The sequence below is a fragment of the Aplidium turbinatum genome, chromosome 6 (assembly GCF_918807975.1).
Source record: "Aplidium turbinatum chromosome 6, kaAplTurb1.1, whole genome shotgun sequence".
NCBI classification, from domain to species: Eukaryota; Metazoa; Chordata; class Ascidiacea; order Aplousobranchia; family Polyclinidae; genus Aplidium; species Aplidium turbinatum.
Genome location: NC_137477.1, coordinates 17,276,594 through 17,295,817, shown reverse-complemented (window position 1 = coordinate 17,295,817; position 19,224 = coordinate 17,276,594). Strand labels below are relative to the sequence as shown.

The 19,224-nt window shown below is 37.2% G+C and overlaps 1 protein-coding gene across 1 annotated transcript; it reads left to right on the top strand.

The window, feature by feature from the left end:
• Nucleotides 1-248: 248 nt before the first annotated feature.
• On the top strand, nucleotides 249-18,572 carry LOC145771613 (branched-chain-amino-acid aminotransferase, cytosolic-like). Its single transcript, XM_082583327.1, has 11 exons — nucleotides 249-314; nucleotides 898-1,019; nucleotides 6,484-6,516; nucleotides 7,086-7,289; nucleotides 7,663-7,773; nucleotides 8,173-8,292; nucleotides 8,783-8,946; nucleotides 9,270-9,412; nucleotides 9,654-9,811; nucleotides 11,245-11,391; nucleotides 17,991-18,572. The coding sequence occupies exons 2-11, from the start codon at nucleotides 957-959 to the stop codon at nucleotides 18,060-18,062; spliced, it is 1,215 nt and encodes a 404-aa protein (XP_082439453.1). The 5' UTR covers nucleotides 249-314; nucleotides 898-956; the 3' UTR covers nucleotides 18,063-18,572.
• Nucleotides 18,573-19,224: the final 652 nt, after the last annotated feature.

The following is a 19,224-nucleotide window of genomic DNA, read 5'->3' as shown; positions in this document are numbered from 1 at the left end:
TAAAGCTATTTGTTTTTTATAAAATTTATAACTTGGATTAAAAAAGCAATGAAACGCACACATCTATTATTTTTTTTTTTATCTTTCTGAAGTAAATTAGCTGTTGTTTTTCATAAAAAAATTTTAATGAATCTGTAACGATGCGTTACCTAATAATTTACGTTATAGAAGAAAATTGTGACATCACAACACGTCATTGTCTTTTTATGGCACGCACAAAATACTACAGCAGCACAGTCACTCGCAAATGACCAGGTTAGAACGACATTCTGCTTTCACTAGAATAGTGTTAGATTTGAATCCAGGAAATTATGGTAAGATCTATGAGTAGTACAAAAAGTTAAGTTTAAATTACTTTCGGTTCGAGATCCTAGAATAGAGAAACTAATCTACAGTAACATTCAAAAGCGATACTGTTTCTATCTTCTGTGCCAAAACTCAATACTTTTTCGAAACGTTTGCTGAACATGCATTTAGTTTCTGAATTTTGCTGTGTGTATTCTTTCGTTAGGCTGCATAAAATTTCCAATAGTTTAAATGCAGCCATTAGAAAGGTGAAGAACAGCAATGTTTCGTTCTGTGGCCTATTGCGTAGAATTTGAGAAGATTTTAATTTCATCACATTGAAGTTATCAGCTTTTATTTTTAGCTAATGGTATCACTTGAAGTAGATTGTATAACTGAAAAACTAGTACTGTGCTTCAACTAAAACAAAAAGATTAGTAATAAATTACGCTAATAACAAATGCAAAATTGGAAGTATTATTCCGACAGTCTCGTAAAGCATCGGGTTATTCAGTTGATATGTTTTCAAAATCTCTTTTTTAGCTTTAAGTGGTTTGAAGTTTTTTATCTCAATACTGTTCTGTTTTTAAGTAAATTGTTAAAGCATCTCAGGTTTTTAACAAAGGCTGCAGCTTGGGGCAAAAAACTTTGCTGTATTCAAGAAGTTAAAGATGACCACATGCGGAAGACTTCGACTGCTTGATCAATGCTTAAGGGTCTCACCCTCAGTTGTGGTAAGTACATTTGCTTTGCAAAGAACATGCTAGCTTTTGCAAAATTAACAAGAACAGTTTAGCTGCCACAATGTCTGTGGTGACTCCTATCTTTACAAACCAAAGAATGGATTTATGCTGACGTTCGACTCTGTTAACATGCTATGATGCTACTCAATTACATCTACTATCCTAATTCCTACAGCAAAGATATAATTCGCTTTTCAAATATTGCAAAAGTTTTTAAAGCACGTAAAAATGCAGGAGTTAAGCTTTTGTTGTTTTCGTTCACTACTAAACATTTCAGATTCATCGCAAAATAATTGTGAGCTTTTACTTCACCTGATTGTGCAACCATTGAATCATACAAAATGGAAATCCGGAATTTAGTATGACGCTTGATGGCTTGCAACACTTGGCTTGTAACGTGTGGTGCATGTGTCATGCTTCTAAACGCATTCCCAAAAAAATATTTGCTTCACTTATTATGAAATTGTTCTTATATTTTCACACTGCAGCACAAATTCATTAACACACGAACATGTGTAGTAATTTCGTGCACTGTTTTGTGTAGTTCTTGATGTCTCAAAGGGCACTGGAAGGTACAATCATTGTTTTGTCATATTGCTTCTCGAGTAACTTTATACTTTGCTTACTTTATTAATTGAACAGAGTGGGAATTTGATATTGGCATACCAGGACACTACCTTACAAAGCACGTCACATTGTAAGAAAATACAGTCGCAATGCTCGTCATAACTCGAGAACGTAGCAGCATGAGCCCAGTCCATTTTCAAAGACAGACTTGCATTGTTTATAACGCCATGTGTTGTTATAACTTCATCACGTCTTGCAAGTTTCTGTGGCAGACTGGTAGTCGATTTCAAGTTGTTTAAAAAAAACTATTTGATTGTAACTTGGACGGGAAAACTCAAAGTAAAAATATTTTGACAAATTTCTTTTGCTTATTTAAAAAAACTACCATTTAACGTTTTATAGGCGGAGAAAACTTTTTCTCTCTACATTGAGAACGCGTTGCAACATTGCTTTACAGTTTACACGCTCCAATGCCTGATGGTAATTTTCTGGTAGGTTTCCGTCACGCGTTGAAGCAGTGTATGTGTTTCGTTTTTCTTTGTTTATTGCATTAATCCAGGGGCCACCAAACTTTTTTCTCTGAGGGCCGGATTGCTGCGAGATTTGCAGCCGCGGGCCGGATGCAAATTACGAAAAGATATACAACTATTTAGAATCTCCATTGACTTGAATTGAGCACAATAAATAACAAAGTCAGAGGTGGAATAGCAAAGTTGTGATGAAAATCGAAAGGTTGCTGGAAAAGTAATCCCCTGCTGTGATACACTACAGCAGTGGTTCCCAACTCGTTTTTAAGGCGACCCATTTTTAAAAAAAAATTCGGTTCGATAAAATCTTGCGACCCAAGCAAGTTGTCGTAGTATTTCAAAAACCATACAAGATGGCGTTGCAAACAAACAGCACTACAAAAGCAGTAACTTTTTCCGAAAATAATATGTTTATCAAATCACTAATGAGATAGCTGTGCTGGCTTGCTGTCATTGGCTTGCTATCTTTGCTATCAAATGGATCAATTATCCAATCATTTTGGCTATTAAGTGTTAGAGATTCTCCATAGTAGTGCACAAACTTTTTGGCAAACTGTTCCAGGCGTCCAATTATGGTTTGCTTAATATCAACTTCCTTGCCACAAATATATTGCGTTAGCTGAGGAAATATATCGTACTCATCTCTGGTGACCTAACATTTCCAAAATATGAGTTTTTTGTCGTAAGCAGAAACTTTGGCGGCGCGATCAATCACCGCTAAACCGTTGCCTTGCATGGATAAATTTAGAGAATTCAGAGAGTCAAATATATCGGCAAGGTAAGCAACTTTTGCGTTGAAATCTTCTTGCAAAAACTTCTCGGCTAATCTCACAAGTTCTGTTGCTTCAGGAAGATAGCAATCTCTTCCCACAAATTACAAACGCGCTTCAGGACACGACCTCGTGACAACCATCGCACTTCTGTGTGCAGCAGCAATGCTTGATAATAATCAGAATCCATGTCAGTGCACAAAGACGAAAACCAACGCCGATTTAGTGGACTTGTTTTGATGAAGTTTACACACTTCACAACATCATTCAACACTTCGGGCTGCTCTTGAGACAGCTTTTTTGCAGCAAAGGTTTCACTGGAAAGACAGCAATGAGTCCATACAGCCCTTGGGGCTTTGTCTTTGATGCGTTTTACCACATCAGACTATGTGTGGCCCAACGTGTGCAAAAATTTGTCATGGTTTGTCCTACATAGTGTTCGTGACATAGTGCACGTTACAATGTATATCCCGTAATTTTGGAAAGTTAATTTATGTTTGAGACTGAAATTTTTGTTGGGTTTACATTTAATAGTAATATTAACAATAATAAAAACGAAAACTGTTAAAACTTCTTGCACTACGATCATGCTACAAAGCTTTCCGATGTCTCGACATGAAACGCTTCATGACTTGTGTTTATATTTTCCAGTTTTGTGATCGATCTCTTCACGTTTCAAATTTTTTTTATTGTTAATTTTTCGTCGAAGATACAATATGCCTGAAAAACAAGCGACCCAAAAAAATAATCAGGCGACCCAACTTTGGGTCGCGACCCATGTGTTGGAAACCACTGCACTACAGGGCATCGTGCTCTTAAAACATTACATCTTTCCAAATTTGGCCTAGGCTGACCCATTTGTGGTGGCCTAATGATAAAAACAGAACACCAACATGTAGGCTGCCTGGTGGTGCTGCCGTGTAGCTCAACAGCAACGTCTGTCCTTTACAAAAAGTTTGGTAACTTTTTTCCTGAACAGTTCTAGTGCAGCTGTTATTTTTGCAGCACGTGGCGGGCCGGATGAAATCAGTTCGCGGGCCGGTTCTGGCCCGCGGGCCGTAGTTTGGTGACCCCTGCATTAATCGATTAGTGCCTGCTTATTTGCAGTCATTTCTGAAGTACAGTTTGTTTGCAATGACTGAGGAAAAACAACAAGTCGAAGAAACGGTAGTCTCCATCTTCCAGCAATCTAAGTAGTCAGACTTGGAATTTCTCAATGTAGAGAGAAAAAGTTTTCTCTGCCTATAAAACGTTAAATCGTAGTTTTATTAAATATTTCTGGAAACTTCCTTGGTTTCATATTATCTGAATTGTCTTTTGCTTATTAGACTCAATTTTTTTGAGTTAGGCTTAGTTTTTGGAATAATTTGTTTGTGAAGAACAAAAAAAAAACTACGGTACCGTACACGAGAAATTCAAAATCCACACAAATCCACTTCATCGTCTCACTATTTCTTGTTTACATGATTCTTGAAGGCATTCAGCAAATATCCCCGGATGAAATCGCTTCCTTTTCTAGTTTCTGGCAAATCAACTTAATCGACATGAAAGAAATTGCTGTAACAAATAGGCTACTCTGCATGACGCAGTGATATTGGTTGAAAGGTCATCACTTCTGTGCGAGTGGGGCTCCTTCAGCGCAGTAGTCTGATTCAAATCTTTACTGATAAAGCCCGGAAGTTACATGCAAAACCATTGTGACGTCACATGACTTAGTTGTGAATGGTTTGATCAGCCTTGAGGAAAATATCGGACTGTGCTTTTGTTGTCGTCATATGACGCTGTACTGTTTCTAGCTTGGTATTATTGATTATGACGCCGAAATTGCTGCTTTGTCATTGTTATGTAATCATTGTAATTTTCCACGATTTTCGGATTGTTGTTTTCAGAAAACGTGGTGAAGTCCCGACTCATGCTTCTGTCAATAATACGTCATAGAATGGTGATTTTACGAACAGCGCTTGGAATTTGTTCGACTTTAAATGTCAATCGGCTTCGCAAATTGACACATTCAAAAGATGCAATTAACTCCTGTTACGTAGTTTCTCTAAAAAATTATTCCATGATAAGATGGCAAAATTAAAAAGATATACAATAGATTGAATTATGGCCAACTAGAAGACATTTAATTGATAACAAATATTTTAGCGTCATAGATTTTGAAAGCTACTTCCTTATAATTTTATCTTGCTGAAAGGTCATGATTTTATCCACGGCGTTTGATAGCCTACTCATGCTATACTCAGAAAGCAAAATCCGTCATTTTTACATTGATTCAACGTCTGCAAAATCAATGTAAAAATGACAGATGTTGTCTGGGTAGTAGGTAAAGAATATCAAAAATGTATCATGTTTTCCCGATGTGGGTAAGGGGACACAACTTGTTGAATGAAAGCCAACAAAACGTTTGGTTCTACGAATATTGGCTGGCAGAAATCGAACCTGGAAGTTTCAATTTTATAGAACAAAATGCCTTACTGCTGTTGCTGTGTCGGTTGTGTAGCAACGGCAAGCAACCAACTAATCACCTGCAGGGTTTGTAAGGTTCAACAGGAAATTGATGTGCACTTTACAGGTTAATTATGTTGTGTGGCAATTATATCAAAACCACCAAAACTCCATTGACACAATTGACACAATTAGCAAAGTGCGAGCACCCATGGTTTGTAAAAGAACACAATCCTGCCCCTAATTATTATCTAATTGCTCTTCCAAAACTCGTAAAACAATAATGATTGTTCTACTAAAGTTGAGTAGTTTAGTATAACACCTCGTAGTTGAGGTGGTGCGTCAAAAGCAAGTATAAACAACACTTTACATGCTAAGCAAGCACAACTAAGATTCAGAGCTTTCATTGACCTTCCTCAAAAAGCCACAGCAAAACGCATGATTCACTCAATGTCAAATTTTATGGAATATTTGACAATAATATTTGATCTACATTATTTCAATGAATGGCGGTAGCAAGTTTTAGCCGTGGTTACTTTTATTGGGCTAGTGCTAATAAACACTTGTGTAAATTGTCACAATTTCTAAAAATCCGTTTGGTTTGCATTGAAGGTTTTATTCACATGACATTGTGGTATCAAGGTTTTTGTGACGTTAGGGTAAACAAAAAGTGAGTCTTCGAAGAATCGCTTTTTTGGAAATTTTATTTTCAGTTAAAAATTGAAAACAAAAAACACAAACCTCGTCTGATGCGCTTGTCTAAAGAGTCGTATTTACTGGATTTTTTTTATCCTGGAAAAGTAAACAATAGCGCATTTCGCAAGCGTGAGTCTATTGTTATACGTTACGACTGATACGGTCACAAAATTCCTTCCGGTGTGTAATCACTGGTTGGTGGTGCAAGGGAGATAAGCACCTTGTTTGCAATATTGAAAACGAATAATATTGCATTTAGGCAAAACGAAATTCATCTTTGAGAAAAGCTCAATTCGAAATAAAACCAAGAAATTTAGGCAAAAACAATTAGGCTTTGTTTTGATATATATTGTTTTCAAACTTTCCTCGTAGGACTCACTGCTACTTTTACTTCAATCGTACCACTTGACGTCACATCACACTGACTTCAAATTTATATTTTTTCAGATACAACGATTTGCCTCCAGTAGCAGCTTTAAGGTGAGTATATTGGCCTGACTTTGTTTGTTTAGTGACCAACATGACTTACAATTTGCTCGGATATTAGTTATTTTTTCGGCTTTGTACTTTGTAGGTCTAGATTCGATTTCAGGTTGGGACCATTGGACTATATAAAGTGTGTTTATTTTTGCGAAAAACTGTAGTAGTAAAACAAACAAAAAAGTAGAAACCTGTCATTACTTTCAAATAGAAATATTGTAACAAATTAAAATACACATTTACTGCTTTATAATTTAAATCGTTTTTTAGAGTGAAATTTAATAACCATTGTAGAGGTGACAGATACCGAGTTAAGAGTCGGGTGACCGAGGTCAGAATTCTGGACAAAATTGGACAAAATAAATTAGCAAAGCCACTGTGCAATGTTGTGAGAGTCCGATTTAGAATTTTGTTACTGTATTAATCAAAAATTCCCAAGCCAAGGCTTAACTTACTTGTTCAATCGTTTTTCGTGTGCTTGTGCAGTGTGCACTGTAGATTGTGCTTTGTATTGCATTGATTTTACAGCTGGTGTCACACTTTCTATGATTTTTATGACGTTACCATAGGCTTCGGACATGCATTATCGCTTTACTAAGAGACCAAAGACACATCCTGAAGATCCAGAGAACTGTGCGTTTGGAAAGATCTTCACCGACCACATGCTGTCTATTGAGTGGTCAGTCGATAAAGGATGGCAGAATCCCCTCATTAAGCCTGTAGAGAACATCAGCTTGCATCCTGCGACCTCTGTCTTCCATTACGCCACTGAGGTAAGAACTTCGCAATAATTTCGTAAAATCATTTTTATCTACATTTTCCAAGTGTTTGCGTTTAGATACCATGCATTGTGTCCAACTGTCCATGCAGTATAGTCAATAATTGCTTCTCTATCCAAAAGCAGTTACGTCTAAAAGTGTAGCTCATATGTTTATTCATTTTTCGCCGAGTTTATTTTCCCTTTTCTGCTGAATGCAAAAAAAAATAAATTCATTTAAAATTTTGACGGAAACCTTAACAAACTATACCACGGCTCGAAATAATATTGTTGTCGTCACGGCCATTCTGTTGCAGGAATGTAAGAGCAAGACAAAAATAGCGGTGGGAAAGATGAGACGAGCTATAACAATAGCATTTGTGTTGCAGCTATTTGAAGGAATGAAAGCCTACAGAACTATAGACAATAGGATTGCTATGTTCCGTCCAATGGAAAACATGAAACGAATGGAACGGTCTGCTCAAAGGGCTTGCTTGCCAGTGAGTGACTTGTGCCATGAAAGCCCTCCTCCAGCTGCTCTATTTTGATGCGGCAGAAATTAATGCTTTATTAGTAAAAATGTGTTTAAATTCTCAAAACTGACTCCAAAATATGGTATGTTGTTTGTAGGCAGGCTTGCTTTTATTTTACTCGATAAAAATGCTTATAATAGCCTAAATTCTAACTCGCGATGCGAAGTTAGATCAACCACGAAGACAAGTGAAATAATGCCAGCTATAAACAATTAAGTACAGCTACATTAGGTTACTGCTGTAGCGGATAAGTCCAATCACGGTAGGTGTACACAAATGAGGTGTTTAACTAAAATTCAAAAGAGTTTCTCAATCACCAATTCGTTTTCACTGTTAATGCTTCAACATGTCGCTTTTTCATTGCAGACTTTCGACAAGGAAGAGCTCCTAAAATGCTTGAGTGAATTGATCAGAGTGGACCAAGAATGGGTTCCCTACTCTAACAAAGCTTCCCTATACATCAGGCCCACCATGATTGGCACCGAAGTAAAACATAAGTTTTTTTGTTTATTTTTATTTTATTTAAACGTTAGCCTATGGTCTATATGACATTGAACTATACCATCGATTGTTTTTATTGATGTTTCTCAGTTTGGTGAAAAGGTGCAGCATCATCAAAAATTACCTATCACTTCTGATTCTGGTTTTGTTTTGAGGCAGATCTATTTATTAATCAACAGTATATAGGCCTATCCAGCGGATCCAGTGGTATAGGAGTTTTCATTAAGATTTAGTAGTTGTAGAAACGCTAAGGTGATGACATCTGAGGATAAAATGGTACAAACTACTGTACCGCTGTTGGTACGAAAAATTATAATCAGTAATTGGGGTTACGTATGTATTTTTTGAGGGGGAACACTATCGCGTTAATCACTGAATCCACCACGGAATGAACGACAATTAGGTCGTTGTATAATAAGTTAGCACTCACAAATTGTAAAAACATTACTGAAAATTTTATTTATGATATTTCTAGCCGTCTCTCGGGGTGAATAGATCAAGTTCAGCTCTCTTATACTGCATCCTCTGCCCCGTTGGGCCCTACTTTAGTACCGGGACCTTTAATCCAATCTCACTTATGGCTGACCCTCGTTACATCCGGGCCGCTAAAGGAGGCTCTGGGGCATATAAGCTGGGAAGGTTTGTACTTGATCTTCATCTTTGTTTGAGTCGTTGTGGTCGAAGGGTTATCCTTTTACTACCTCACCTTTGGTGATGTTTACTCGGACTACATCGAGAAGCTTCTGGAGAGCAACCAGTATTTAGTCTCGTCGTTCAAGACTCACAGACCATCTAGTCCATTTGGTAGACAAAGGATAGAAAAATCGTTGATGATATGGTTCGCTATGTTTTCTTTAGCATCGCACTCGCAGAAGGAAGATATCAGTTCCCATTGCACTATGATGTCGTACCGTGACCTTATTGTGAAAAAATTAAGGATTTATTTTCTTTATTTTGTGTAGCAACTATGGCCCTACTATTGAGATCCAGCAGGAAGCGTTGCAAAGGGGCTGTCAGCAAGTTTTGTGGTTGCACGGGCCTGATCATGAAGTCACGGAAGTTGGGACAATGAACGTTTTCGTCTATTGGATCAATGAAGATGGAGGTAATGATACATTGCGCTTTATACGTGCCGTGTCCAATACAACCACGCTGATACAGGGCTGTGTCATTTATGCTTAAATGTTCACTTTTGCATGTAAGCTTCCGGCAGGAGTAAACTATATGCTGCGTCACGATGCTACAGAAAAACTGTCTGACTTCTTTAATATTTGAGAAAGACATAAATAATATAGACCTACGGTTTGAATATTACAAACGTTTTAAAAAAAGATGCATTTTACCAGATAAGGAACTGGCCACAATGCCTCTGGATGAAGGTATTGTTCTTCCTGGGGTTACAAGGTCCTCGTTGATGGAGCTAGCCCACACATGGGGTGAATTTAAAGTCACGGAGAGGATTATTACCATGAAAGACGTTATCAGAGCTTTGGAAGAGAAGCGGGTAAGCTAGGCCTATAATAAGAGAACTTCACTTTATGTAGAGTTATAATGTCATGGCTTTACGTCAGGGGTCGGCAAACTGCGGCCCGCGGGCCAATTGCGGCCCGCGGACAAACTTTTTGCGGCCCTCGAACGATCTTACTTTTAGTGCATAAACTAAAGTTTCATCATTACTGCCTTCGTAAACAAGCTACGTCTTTGGGAAACTCAACTAATCAATTCCAATTTTGCTCATTTTCCCAATTTTGGCCTTTGTAAACCTTCCAACCCTGATAAGTACATATCACTTATCGTTTCCACTAAAACTAACTTTGAATCTCAATTTTGCGATTTGAAAAATCAAAAAAAAAACAGATTCGATTTATTTGCCATTCCATTTTCAATGGATGTCAATACTGTGCCACATGATACAAATGGAAATAATTGAACTTCAATCATCCAACATATTGAAGGCCAAATACGATTCAGTTCCAATTGCCAACTTTTATAAAGAATATGTCCAGAAATCCACCTATCCTCATCTGTATGACAATGCAAAACATGTAATGTGCATGTTTGGAAGCACATATTGCTGTGAGCAGCTTTTTTCAAAAATGAATTACGCAAAGAATAAACTTCGCACTCGCCTGTCAGATCGTGATTTGAATGACGTATTGCAAATATCATCAACAAAGTTGCCAGTTGATTTAAACACCTTGGCCATGACACAGAAACAACATCATCCTTCACATTGATAAATGATAAGTAAATAAAAACAATGCATTGCGTTTTATTACGTGTTTGATAATAAATATGAAACGGCAACAAACACGTCTCACTGTGCAATAGACACAGGAATAGGAGTTGCAGGTGCGCCATGATTTTAAGGATAATGTGGCGATTGTTTATAGATTGAAATTTATGCGGCCCGCACGTTACCGGAAGTTTGTAGATTTGGCCCAGTAGTACAGAAAGTTTGCCGATCCCTGCTTTACGTGATACTTTCAAAGCTATACGCAATAATACTGTTTTCTAAAATTGGATGTATTTTAAATAGTTTTAACGTTACTTAACATTGGAGAGGTGTAAAGTGGTGTTGTCTGTCAGCTAGTGTGTGATCACAGATCATCATATCTGCCATTCAAAACATTTATTTTTTAATAAATGTCAAAGGAAGTGCTCCAGATAAACGATATATACTATTCAATATTAGAAAAGCTTTGCAAAGCATTTTCATAAGAATTGTTGGCTGCAGTGCGTGCGCAGTTCGAAGAAAATAGATCACTAGTCTTAGCGTTATTTCGCTTATGTGAACTACTATGACATCATTGAAATCTCAAGTTAAGTTGTGTTGTTTAAACTTCTTAAAACGGTATTTTGTTTAATGAAATTAATATTTAAGTAACCAGGATCTTGTAAAGACAACTTTTTTTGACATGGTTTCCGTACTTTTAGCTGTTAGAGATGTTTGGGGCAGGTACGGCCTGCGTTGTTTGTCCCATCAACCACATCCTTTACGAAGACACCGATCTACATATTCCAACCATGGAAAATGGTCCAGATCTTGCCGTAAGATTTTATCAAGAATTGATGAATATTCAGGTGAAATAGTTTATTACATGGCGTTTTCATTTGTTCTTCTATATTTTGTTATGCAGTATTTTCACGACGACCAAAATAAAATTGCTCGACCATCATATTTCGAATTCTCGTATTTCTATTATACGGATGTGAAATTTTGACATGCAAAAAATAGGCATTAAAAAGAATAAAAGATTGTCACAGGAGGCCATCATAAGAGGAAAGTAAGAAAACAAAATGAACTCGTTACCCAACAAATAATAGGTCATGACTGGAACCTAATTAACAACATCCAACCTCAGAAAAACTATTTAACTTTGAACATATGCAAGAACCCGTCGTTAGAAAGTGTAAAGTTGATTTGGGGGATGCGTGGGAAACGATCAAAAGGACGACAAAACACAAAATATTTTAACATCAAGCGAATTGCGGCATTGGAAAACATACAAGAATTAATTAGAATGTTGAAGCTTTGGTAGAAAGTTTGCTTTTTGAACCATAGACAAGCAAAACAAAGTAAACTTAGCGGGTTTAACATAATGTATTACACACAAAAAACACTTTTTAGGAAAAGATTTAACAAGTTTTTAAAAAAACTTAGCTAAACTTGTAAAACAGTAATTTTCATGTGACATTCATCCTGTATGTAAAACATATAAAGTGCACCAATAGTTTGAACTACGTGACGCAAACCAGACATACATTGGTATGTCAACCAAACATTTGTTGACAGGGCCGGGAAGCACTTAAACCTGATTTTCAGACTAAGATTATGGAAGCCTTTAGAATCAAACGTAACAATCCATCTCTCAACCGGCAGTTATACGTCTGTGGCTCATCTTTTCTTTTGTGTGTGTTGTAATTGTTTGTCAAATGCCTGCAGTTTACACTTCATATGAATCATATGATCTGTTTCCCACCGTATAATTTACTCGTAATCATTCTTGTATCATTTGTTCAGTTTGTGGTTTTCAGTCCGGAGTGTCGTTAAAGTTATAGTGCAACATCAAATTTTTTTTTTTGTTTTTTGTGTTTTAAATTTTTCATTTTATATATATTTATTTATTTATTTGGATTTTGTTTCAGACACAAGTAGAATTGGTCCATAGGATACAAACACACAATGAAAACGAAATACAACACCACACAGAAATCGAGTAGGCCTAGCAGCTATCGGTACTACACAAATATTAAGCACAAGTTTCAGGCTGGAGAGCACGTTCACGATGCTGGAAGAAAGCAGATTGATGATAACACTCGGAATTCATCAAATGCTGAATCCACGTATTCGATGTGTTAAAGCAGCGATCAGTAAATTTATATATACTTTTACGAAGGAGAGCATGAAATGTCGTAATTTTGTTAGTTACCATCACAGAGCTTATACTTATACGTCTCGGAAGATGAAATGTAATTCTATAGCTGTTGTTATACGCTACACGTAGACGATTGATACTGTAAGAAAAATATTTACACCACAGCTGAGATCCATACATTGGCATACAGTAGGATCGAAATAATACGTTTTTGACAGTGGTAGAACACCTGGAGAATCTTGCTCTCAGCATATTGCCAGAGCAGTAAAGTGACCGGAGCTGTCTTTTCATGTCTTCATCATCAGACAGCATGTTGTTAATCACAATGCCCAAGTACTTTACTGTCGTTTCAAAACGAATACATTCATCACCCAGATAAACAAACGGTTGGAAATCAAGTTTTAAGAACTTAGTTTTGAACATAACTCCAACAGTTTTATTACAATTAAATATAATGTCATGCAACATAGCATACTGCTGGCACACATCAATAATTCTTTGCAGGCCCTTAATACTGGGTGCAAAACAACATACATCATCTGCATAAATAATGTGATTAAGGCAGGAATTCCTAACATAGCATCCTACGGCAAGGTTATTCAGCTCACACGACAAATCATTCATGTACAAAGCAAAAAAATATGGACTTAATACACCACCCTGTCTCACCCCATTAGACACATGGAATGGCTGGGAGAATTGACCTCCCCACTTTACTGTCATACATTGATTGGCGTACCAGAATAACAATAGACGTACAAACAATATGGGAACAGACCGTTCAATCAGCTTTGAAAACAGCAAAGAGTGATTCACTCTGTCAAACGCTTTGGACGAGTCTAAAAATACAGAATACACAGGGGTTCCATGCTTAACATACTGAGAAATGGTCTGCTTTAGCAGGTAAACACACATATCTGTGCTATGCTTAGCCTTAAAACCAAATTGGTTGTCAGAACTACTCAACAGTGGCTCGATACAATGAAGAATAAAATACTCAAAAATCTTTGATATGATTGTAGCAATTGCAATTGGTCTATAGTTGGCAGTGCTAGTAATGTCTCCTTTGTTACTTTTTACCATAGGCAAAATCACAGTATACATGAAATTGTTAGGCACAAATCCATGAAAAATACACATATTGAAGAAGAGACTGAGATACAGGAAAATTACAGGATGAGAATAGAGAATATGTTCAGCAGAAATCTTATCATGGCCAGTAGATTTATTTAAACATAGCTTCTTGCACAGCATTTTAACCACATCCACATTACACAAGTACTGATTACAGTCAACATATTTACAGGCATTTGTTATGTTACTTTCAACTATATTTTTAGCATGGTATTGAGGCTGCACAGAGTTGAGGTGCTTGCTGTAATGATTTCCCCACATACTGGCAATATCAGCACTGCCTGTTGCCCCACCAACTGTTAACGAAAGAGGTGGGTGAATTTTGTGTTTTCTAATGCGTGTCCAGAATTGATTAGATGGGCAGCCAGCAATAAAGTCCTTTGCCAAGGCATCTGCTTGATGTTGTTCTTTTTTATTCTTGCACCTGCGAAGTGCATACTTGAAAGCACGACGGGTTGTACACATTTGTGAGTAGACTGTTCCACTTCTAGGTTTCTCACAATTCAGCCAGGAGTGATATGCTTCGCGAGCCTTTTTATGAGCTGACTTGACATTGTCGTTCCAACCAGCAGTGTGAAGGTCGGCTCTTTTCTTTTTCTTGGGTATATTCATAGATGCCCTTTGCAATGCAGATGTAATACTGTTATAGAACAAATCAATATCATCTAGGTGATTCTGATCACTACAATGAGAGTTTCTGCAAGAAATGGAGTGAGCTGATAGAGGAATTTGAGCGAGCAATTGGTATGTGGCATCATAATACACAGACCTGTCTTCATCAGTTGTGTTGTTCCACAGTAATGAAACATCATCAGTACAAGCATCATTGAAGTCCAGCTTAGTGAGAGAAGCCTCAGAAAGCTTGATAACAAGAGGTAGATGATCTGAAGTGAATGAGTCTTGGAGGACTGATAATTTGTTAATTGCTTTATGGACAGTGAGTGAGGATAGACAGTGATCCAGCCAGCTAGTCGTACCATGGGCATCACTAATGTAGGTAAATGTATTACCAGGCAACCGTATTCTGTCAGACATAATCAGATCCAGATCTTCACAGAAGGTATCAAGATGTGGACCAAATGCATTGTTATCACTGGCATTGAAGTCACCCACTATTAGTAGGTCACAGTCACCCAGGTCTTCACACATAATTTCCAGTTTGCTGAGATAGTCAATGTAATCATCCAGATTCTCATTACAACAGTATGGCATATACACATTCAATATTATCAATGACGATTTATCAAACTTCAGTTTAATACCAATGATACTTCCATCATGGCTTTGGAGTTTGGTAGCATTAAGACTCTTATGCCATAAGATTGCCGTGCCGCCAAATGGCCTTCCAAGTCTGAAGCCATCCTCATCATTCATAGCAGAGTATCCACACGAGTGATGACTTTTACTAAGATTACTCAGCCTATCAAGTTGTTGTGATGATAGCCAAGTTTCTTGCAAGAGAATAATATCATATTTTTTACAGAATTGTCTTATTTCATCTGCAGCGCTATCTAGGCCTCTGCAATTGTAAGACACAACCTGAACATTATGTGCAGCCATGAAGATGTTTCATTTTACATGTGTGTCTTCCGACACAGGCACCCGAGGTGAGAAGAATCTTTTTACCAGTATGCCGCTTGGCCAGGAATTAGGGTTGACAGAGTTTTTGAACGACACTCCTTTAAGGACCACCTTGAAGGAGGAATAAGACTCATGTTTTGTATTTAATTTTGAACAGCTAATGTTGAGAGCATCAGGAAACTGACGTTTTACAAATGCTTCAACACTCACGGTGCTTGTATCCGGTTCCAGTCTGGATATGAATACTTCTGCAGCTTTATAGTTAGTAGAAACAGCCTTTAGACCGTCATCTAGTAACTTTCCAATTCGAGGGAGTCGTTTTCGTTTCTTCACTAGATTCCATGATGCAGAAGGTCCAGATTCAATCATGGCAGTTTCTCCAGATATCAAGCCAGTAGTTTTTTCCTGAGGTGCACTGACAGAGACAGCAGCCTCAGACTCTGATGCAGGATTCAAATTAGAGGATACTTTCTGGGCATAGCTTAATGGTGCATGATTGGTGACATCAGCAGAACTTACTTGCTGTCTTTGCAGGGTAGAGTTTGAGTTCTTTTTTATCAAAGCTTTTGTCTCTGATAACATACTGCGCAATTCTTTCACTTGTTCATTTAAGCTTGTTGTTATTGCGTTGGCCTGCTTAAGCTGTTGAATATCAGAATGCATGGATATCATTTTGTCATGCCATTCAGCAACATCAACATTTTTTATATCTAGTGATGGAAAATCACAATTTGATGTCACAAAAGATACTTGTTGTTCATTCAGTTGTTCATTATATTGATGGAAAATCTCTAACATGTCCTTTATGTTTTTGGAAGATTTGCTCTCTCCTTTTCTTTTCACCAACCGGTGATTAGCGAATTCAACTGGGAGTTCATAAAGAGCATCTTTTGCTGCTTCAATGGCAGATTCTTCATAATGATCAGTGACTAATTTGACAATCAAATCACTTTGCAGAATATCAATTCTGTTGTAGATGTACCACAAGATTGAGTTCACCACAATGTTTGGCATTGCCATTGTGGCAATCAGATTCAGCAAGCCGCAGAACTTTAATCAACTTTACTTTTATAATAGATTAGGTTTCAGTTAAACAATTTACATAAACCTTAAACCTTATTCAAATAGAATCCACCGACCTTATTCAAATAGAATCTATATAGGCCTACTGCAGATTTAAGTAATTTCTGATGAGGACACACGTACGTGTCGAAAACGTTTGAGTTATTATGTTGTACGCTTTTTGTGTGTAAGTGTAATACATTATGTTAACCCCGCTAAGGTTACTTTGTTTTGCTTGTCTATAAGTAATTAGAAATACAAAAGATATAAGGAAATGTTGGGAGTTATATGAGAGATTATAGCAGATCAATCATGTTCATTCTGTTGAAGAAGTTTGCACCCTGTGGACTTGTGAATTCTAACACACGTGTTCTCAAAACGAAGAAATAAATCAAATGACACTGAAGTCACGATAGGAATTCTTGTTTAGACATCACTCATGACCCATACATGCATCACATCACAGACTGTTGTTTTGATGCAAAATGAGTCTCAGCTCTGCATGACGTGGCAAAGTGTCATTGGCTGATTGCTTAGAGGCGTGCCGTTCTGCAGATTGGACATTTTGGATCGCGCGTTCAACTCATTAGTTCCAGTACTTTTCCATTGCCCCTGTGCTATTTCGGTTTGCGAGTGACGATATTATCTTGTAAAAGTTGTTTTGTTTGGCCAGTGACCAGCAAAAGTTAGGTGGAAAGTTAGGTTAGGTGCTCTTTTAAAAGTTGGAATTTATGAAGGTGAAAAAATCTGTTGTCGGATATTTTTTGACGTAGCATATTGTTTACTAAAATCTTGTATCCTGCACGGAGAACGTTTTTTTTATGGGGGCGACTGATCTTCCAATCACGTGTGAGACTTGTTGAAACACTATGTAGGTAACTTTCGAATATCACTTGCTTCTTGTGTCACAAAATCTTCCACAATAACAAGAATATTTTTTCATGACTAAGTTTACAATGTGAACCCCGGCAATGTTCTTGTTTCTGACAAAATAAAACTTTGATTGAGCGATTGAATGTAGGTGCGCTACGGTAGTTCATGATGTCACAACAGTCACATGCGAAACTTTGTTGAAACAGTAGACTTAAAATCATGTTTTTTTTTGTGTTTTTTTGCTTCGTCTATGGCACAACAATAAAGATACGGAAATGACCGTGGCACGTCCAGTCACACTTTTTAGTATTGAAAGTGTTGCTCTTTATCAACGTACAGAGGTTAAAAAAGGTGGAAACAACCGATTTGCTAGCTGGATGTACACTATAGATTCCTATTTTGGTTGATTTCGGTTGGTACTAACCGCATGAACTGGAAAGTGCCATTTGAATTTGCTATGACAACTCGCAAATGCACATTCATAATGTTCTTAAGCCGGTGCAAAATTTTTGCTCTGATGTGGCTTTTATATACATGTTTGAGTGTAAACTTAATAGGTTTTACTCATGATTATGACGTAATCACACCGTTCAGATCCAATGGAAAGTGCATGCAAGAACAGAACAATAATTGAGTTTTTTTCTTTATTTACAGTACGGAAGAATCCACCACGAATGGTCTTACACGGTTGTGGATGACGCTGGAAAGGACAGGGTTCAACTTTGAAAGAGACTTGTTTGAGAAGGAGTTGTTTATTTTTGAATTATCACGTTTTTTTAACCTCAATATTTATTTCTTTTCTCACTTCCCGTCTTGAAATCAAGAAAATATTTCGTTTTATCTACATAAAATAATTCAGTTTTTTTCTATCGTGTTGACATTAAACCTCGAAACTCGGCAAACTTGGAGATTGTGAAAAGTGACATTTCTTAAAATTGCTCCATTTGTAGGCTGCCTAATGCCTATGCCCTAAATGTAAGATATTGCGACCCAAATATCATAGTTGTCATTTCTTACATCATTTCGATATCTGGCGATGTTGAAACAATGTAGAAACGGCAAATGTTTAGTCCGAATAAAGTGACCAACACTTCGTCCTCTAGCATTGGTTTTCTTCGCCATTGCATATTTACTTGCTTTATTTTTTCTAAGTGGGCCTTTAAAAATTGACAATGTTTGTTTTTTTATTCGATTTATGTTTGTGATTTTGCATTAAACCGAGTCTGTTTTGTACAACTCATGTTCTTCTGTACGTTTCGGTATTATATTGTCGTTACGCAATTTTTGACAAAGTATTATCCACCACGAAAAGAAGCAGTTTAAGTATCTATTTATGAAACGGTACGAATTAGGAAAAAGACAAACTATGTGTGCAAATTAATATTTTATTCTAGCACCAGCACTGAATCATCCACAATTGCCATGTCATACTAATTTTTTTTCAATAAAATCACTTCCGTTTCTCACCCACCGATGTTACAGCGCCCATAGGCTTGGCATATCATCACCAGACTTATTGAGCTGTATTTGCCTGAGAAAGTAGTGATATAAAAATTGATCCTGCTGTCACACTTCGTTAGCGGCCTACGCGTCAAGTTCTGGAATTGTGAAATTCTAAGAAAAATAAAGTAAAATTTCTCGAGTTTTACTTTGTCATTGGTCACGTAATGCCAGTATCCCTTTTTTGAAAACCACGAGTAACTAACTGCCATTGTTTTATTGTACAAAGTTGTTTCAGTCCGGGCAAAGAAAAACTCAACGGTTCTTCTTCTCTCGTTTGACTTGCAGTAGCTTAGATTGGCAATGCCTCCTCGTGCAGCCAAGATACGGTAGTTGGGTCCAGTTGTCGAATACCAGTGATTCCACTTGGGGGTCGTAAGATGGGACA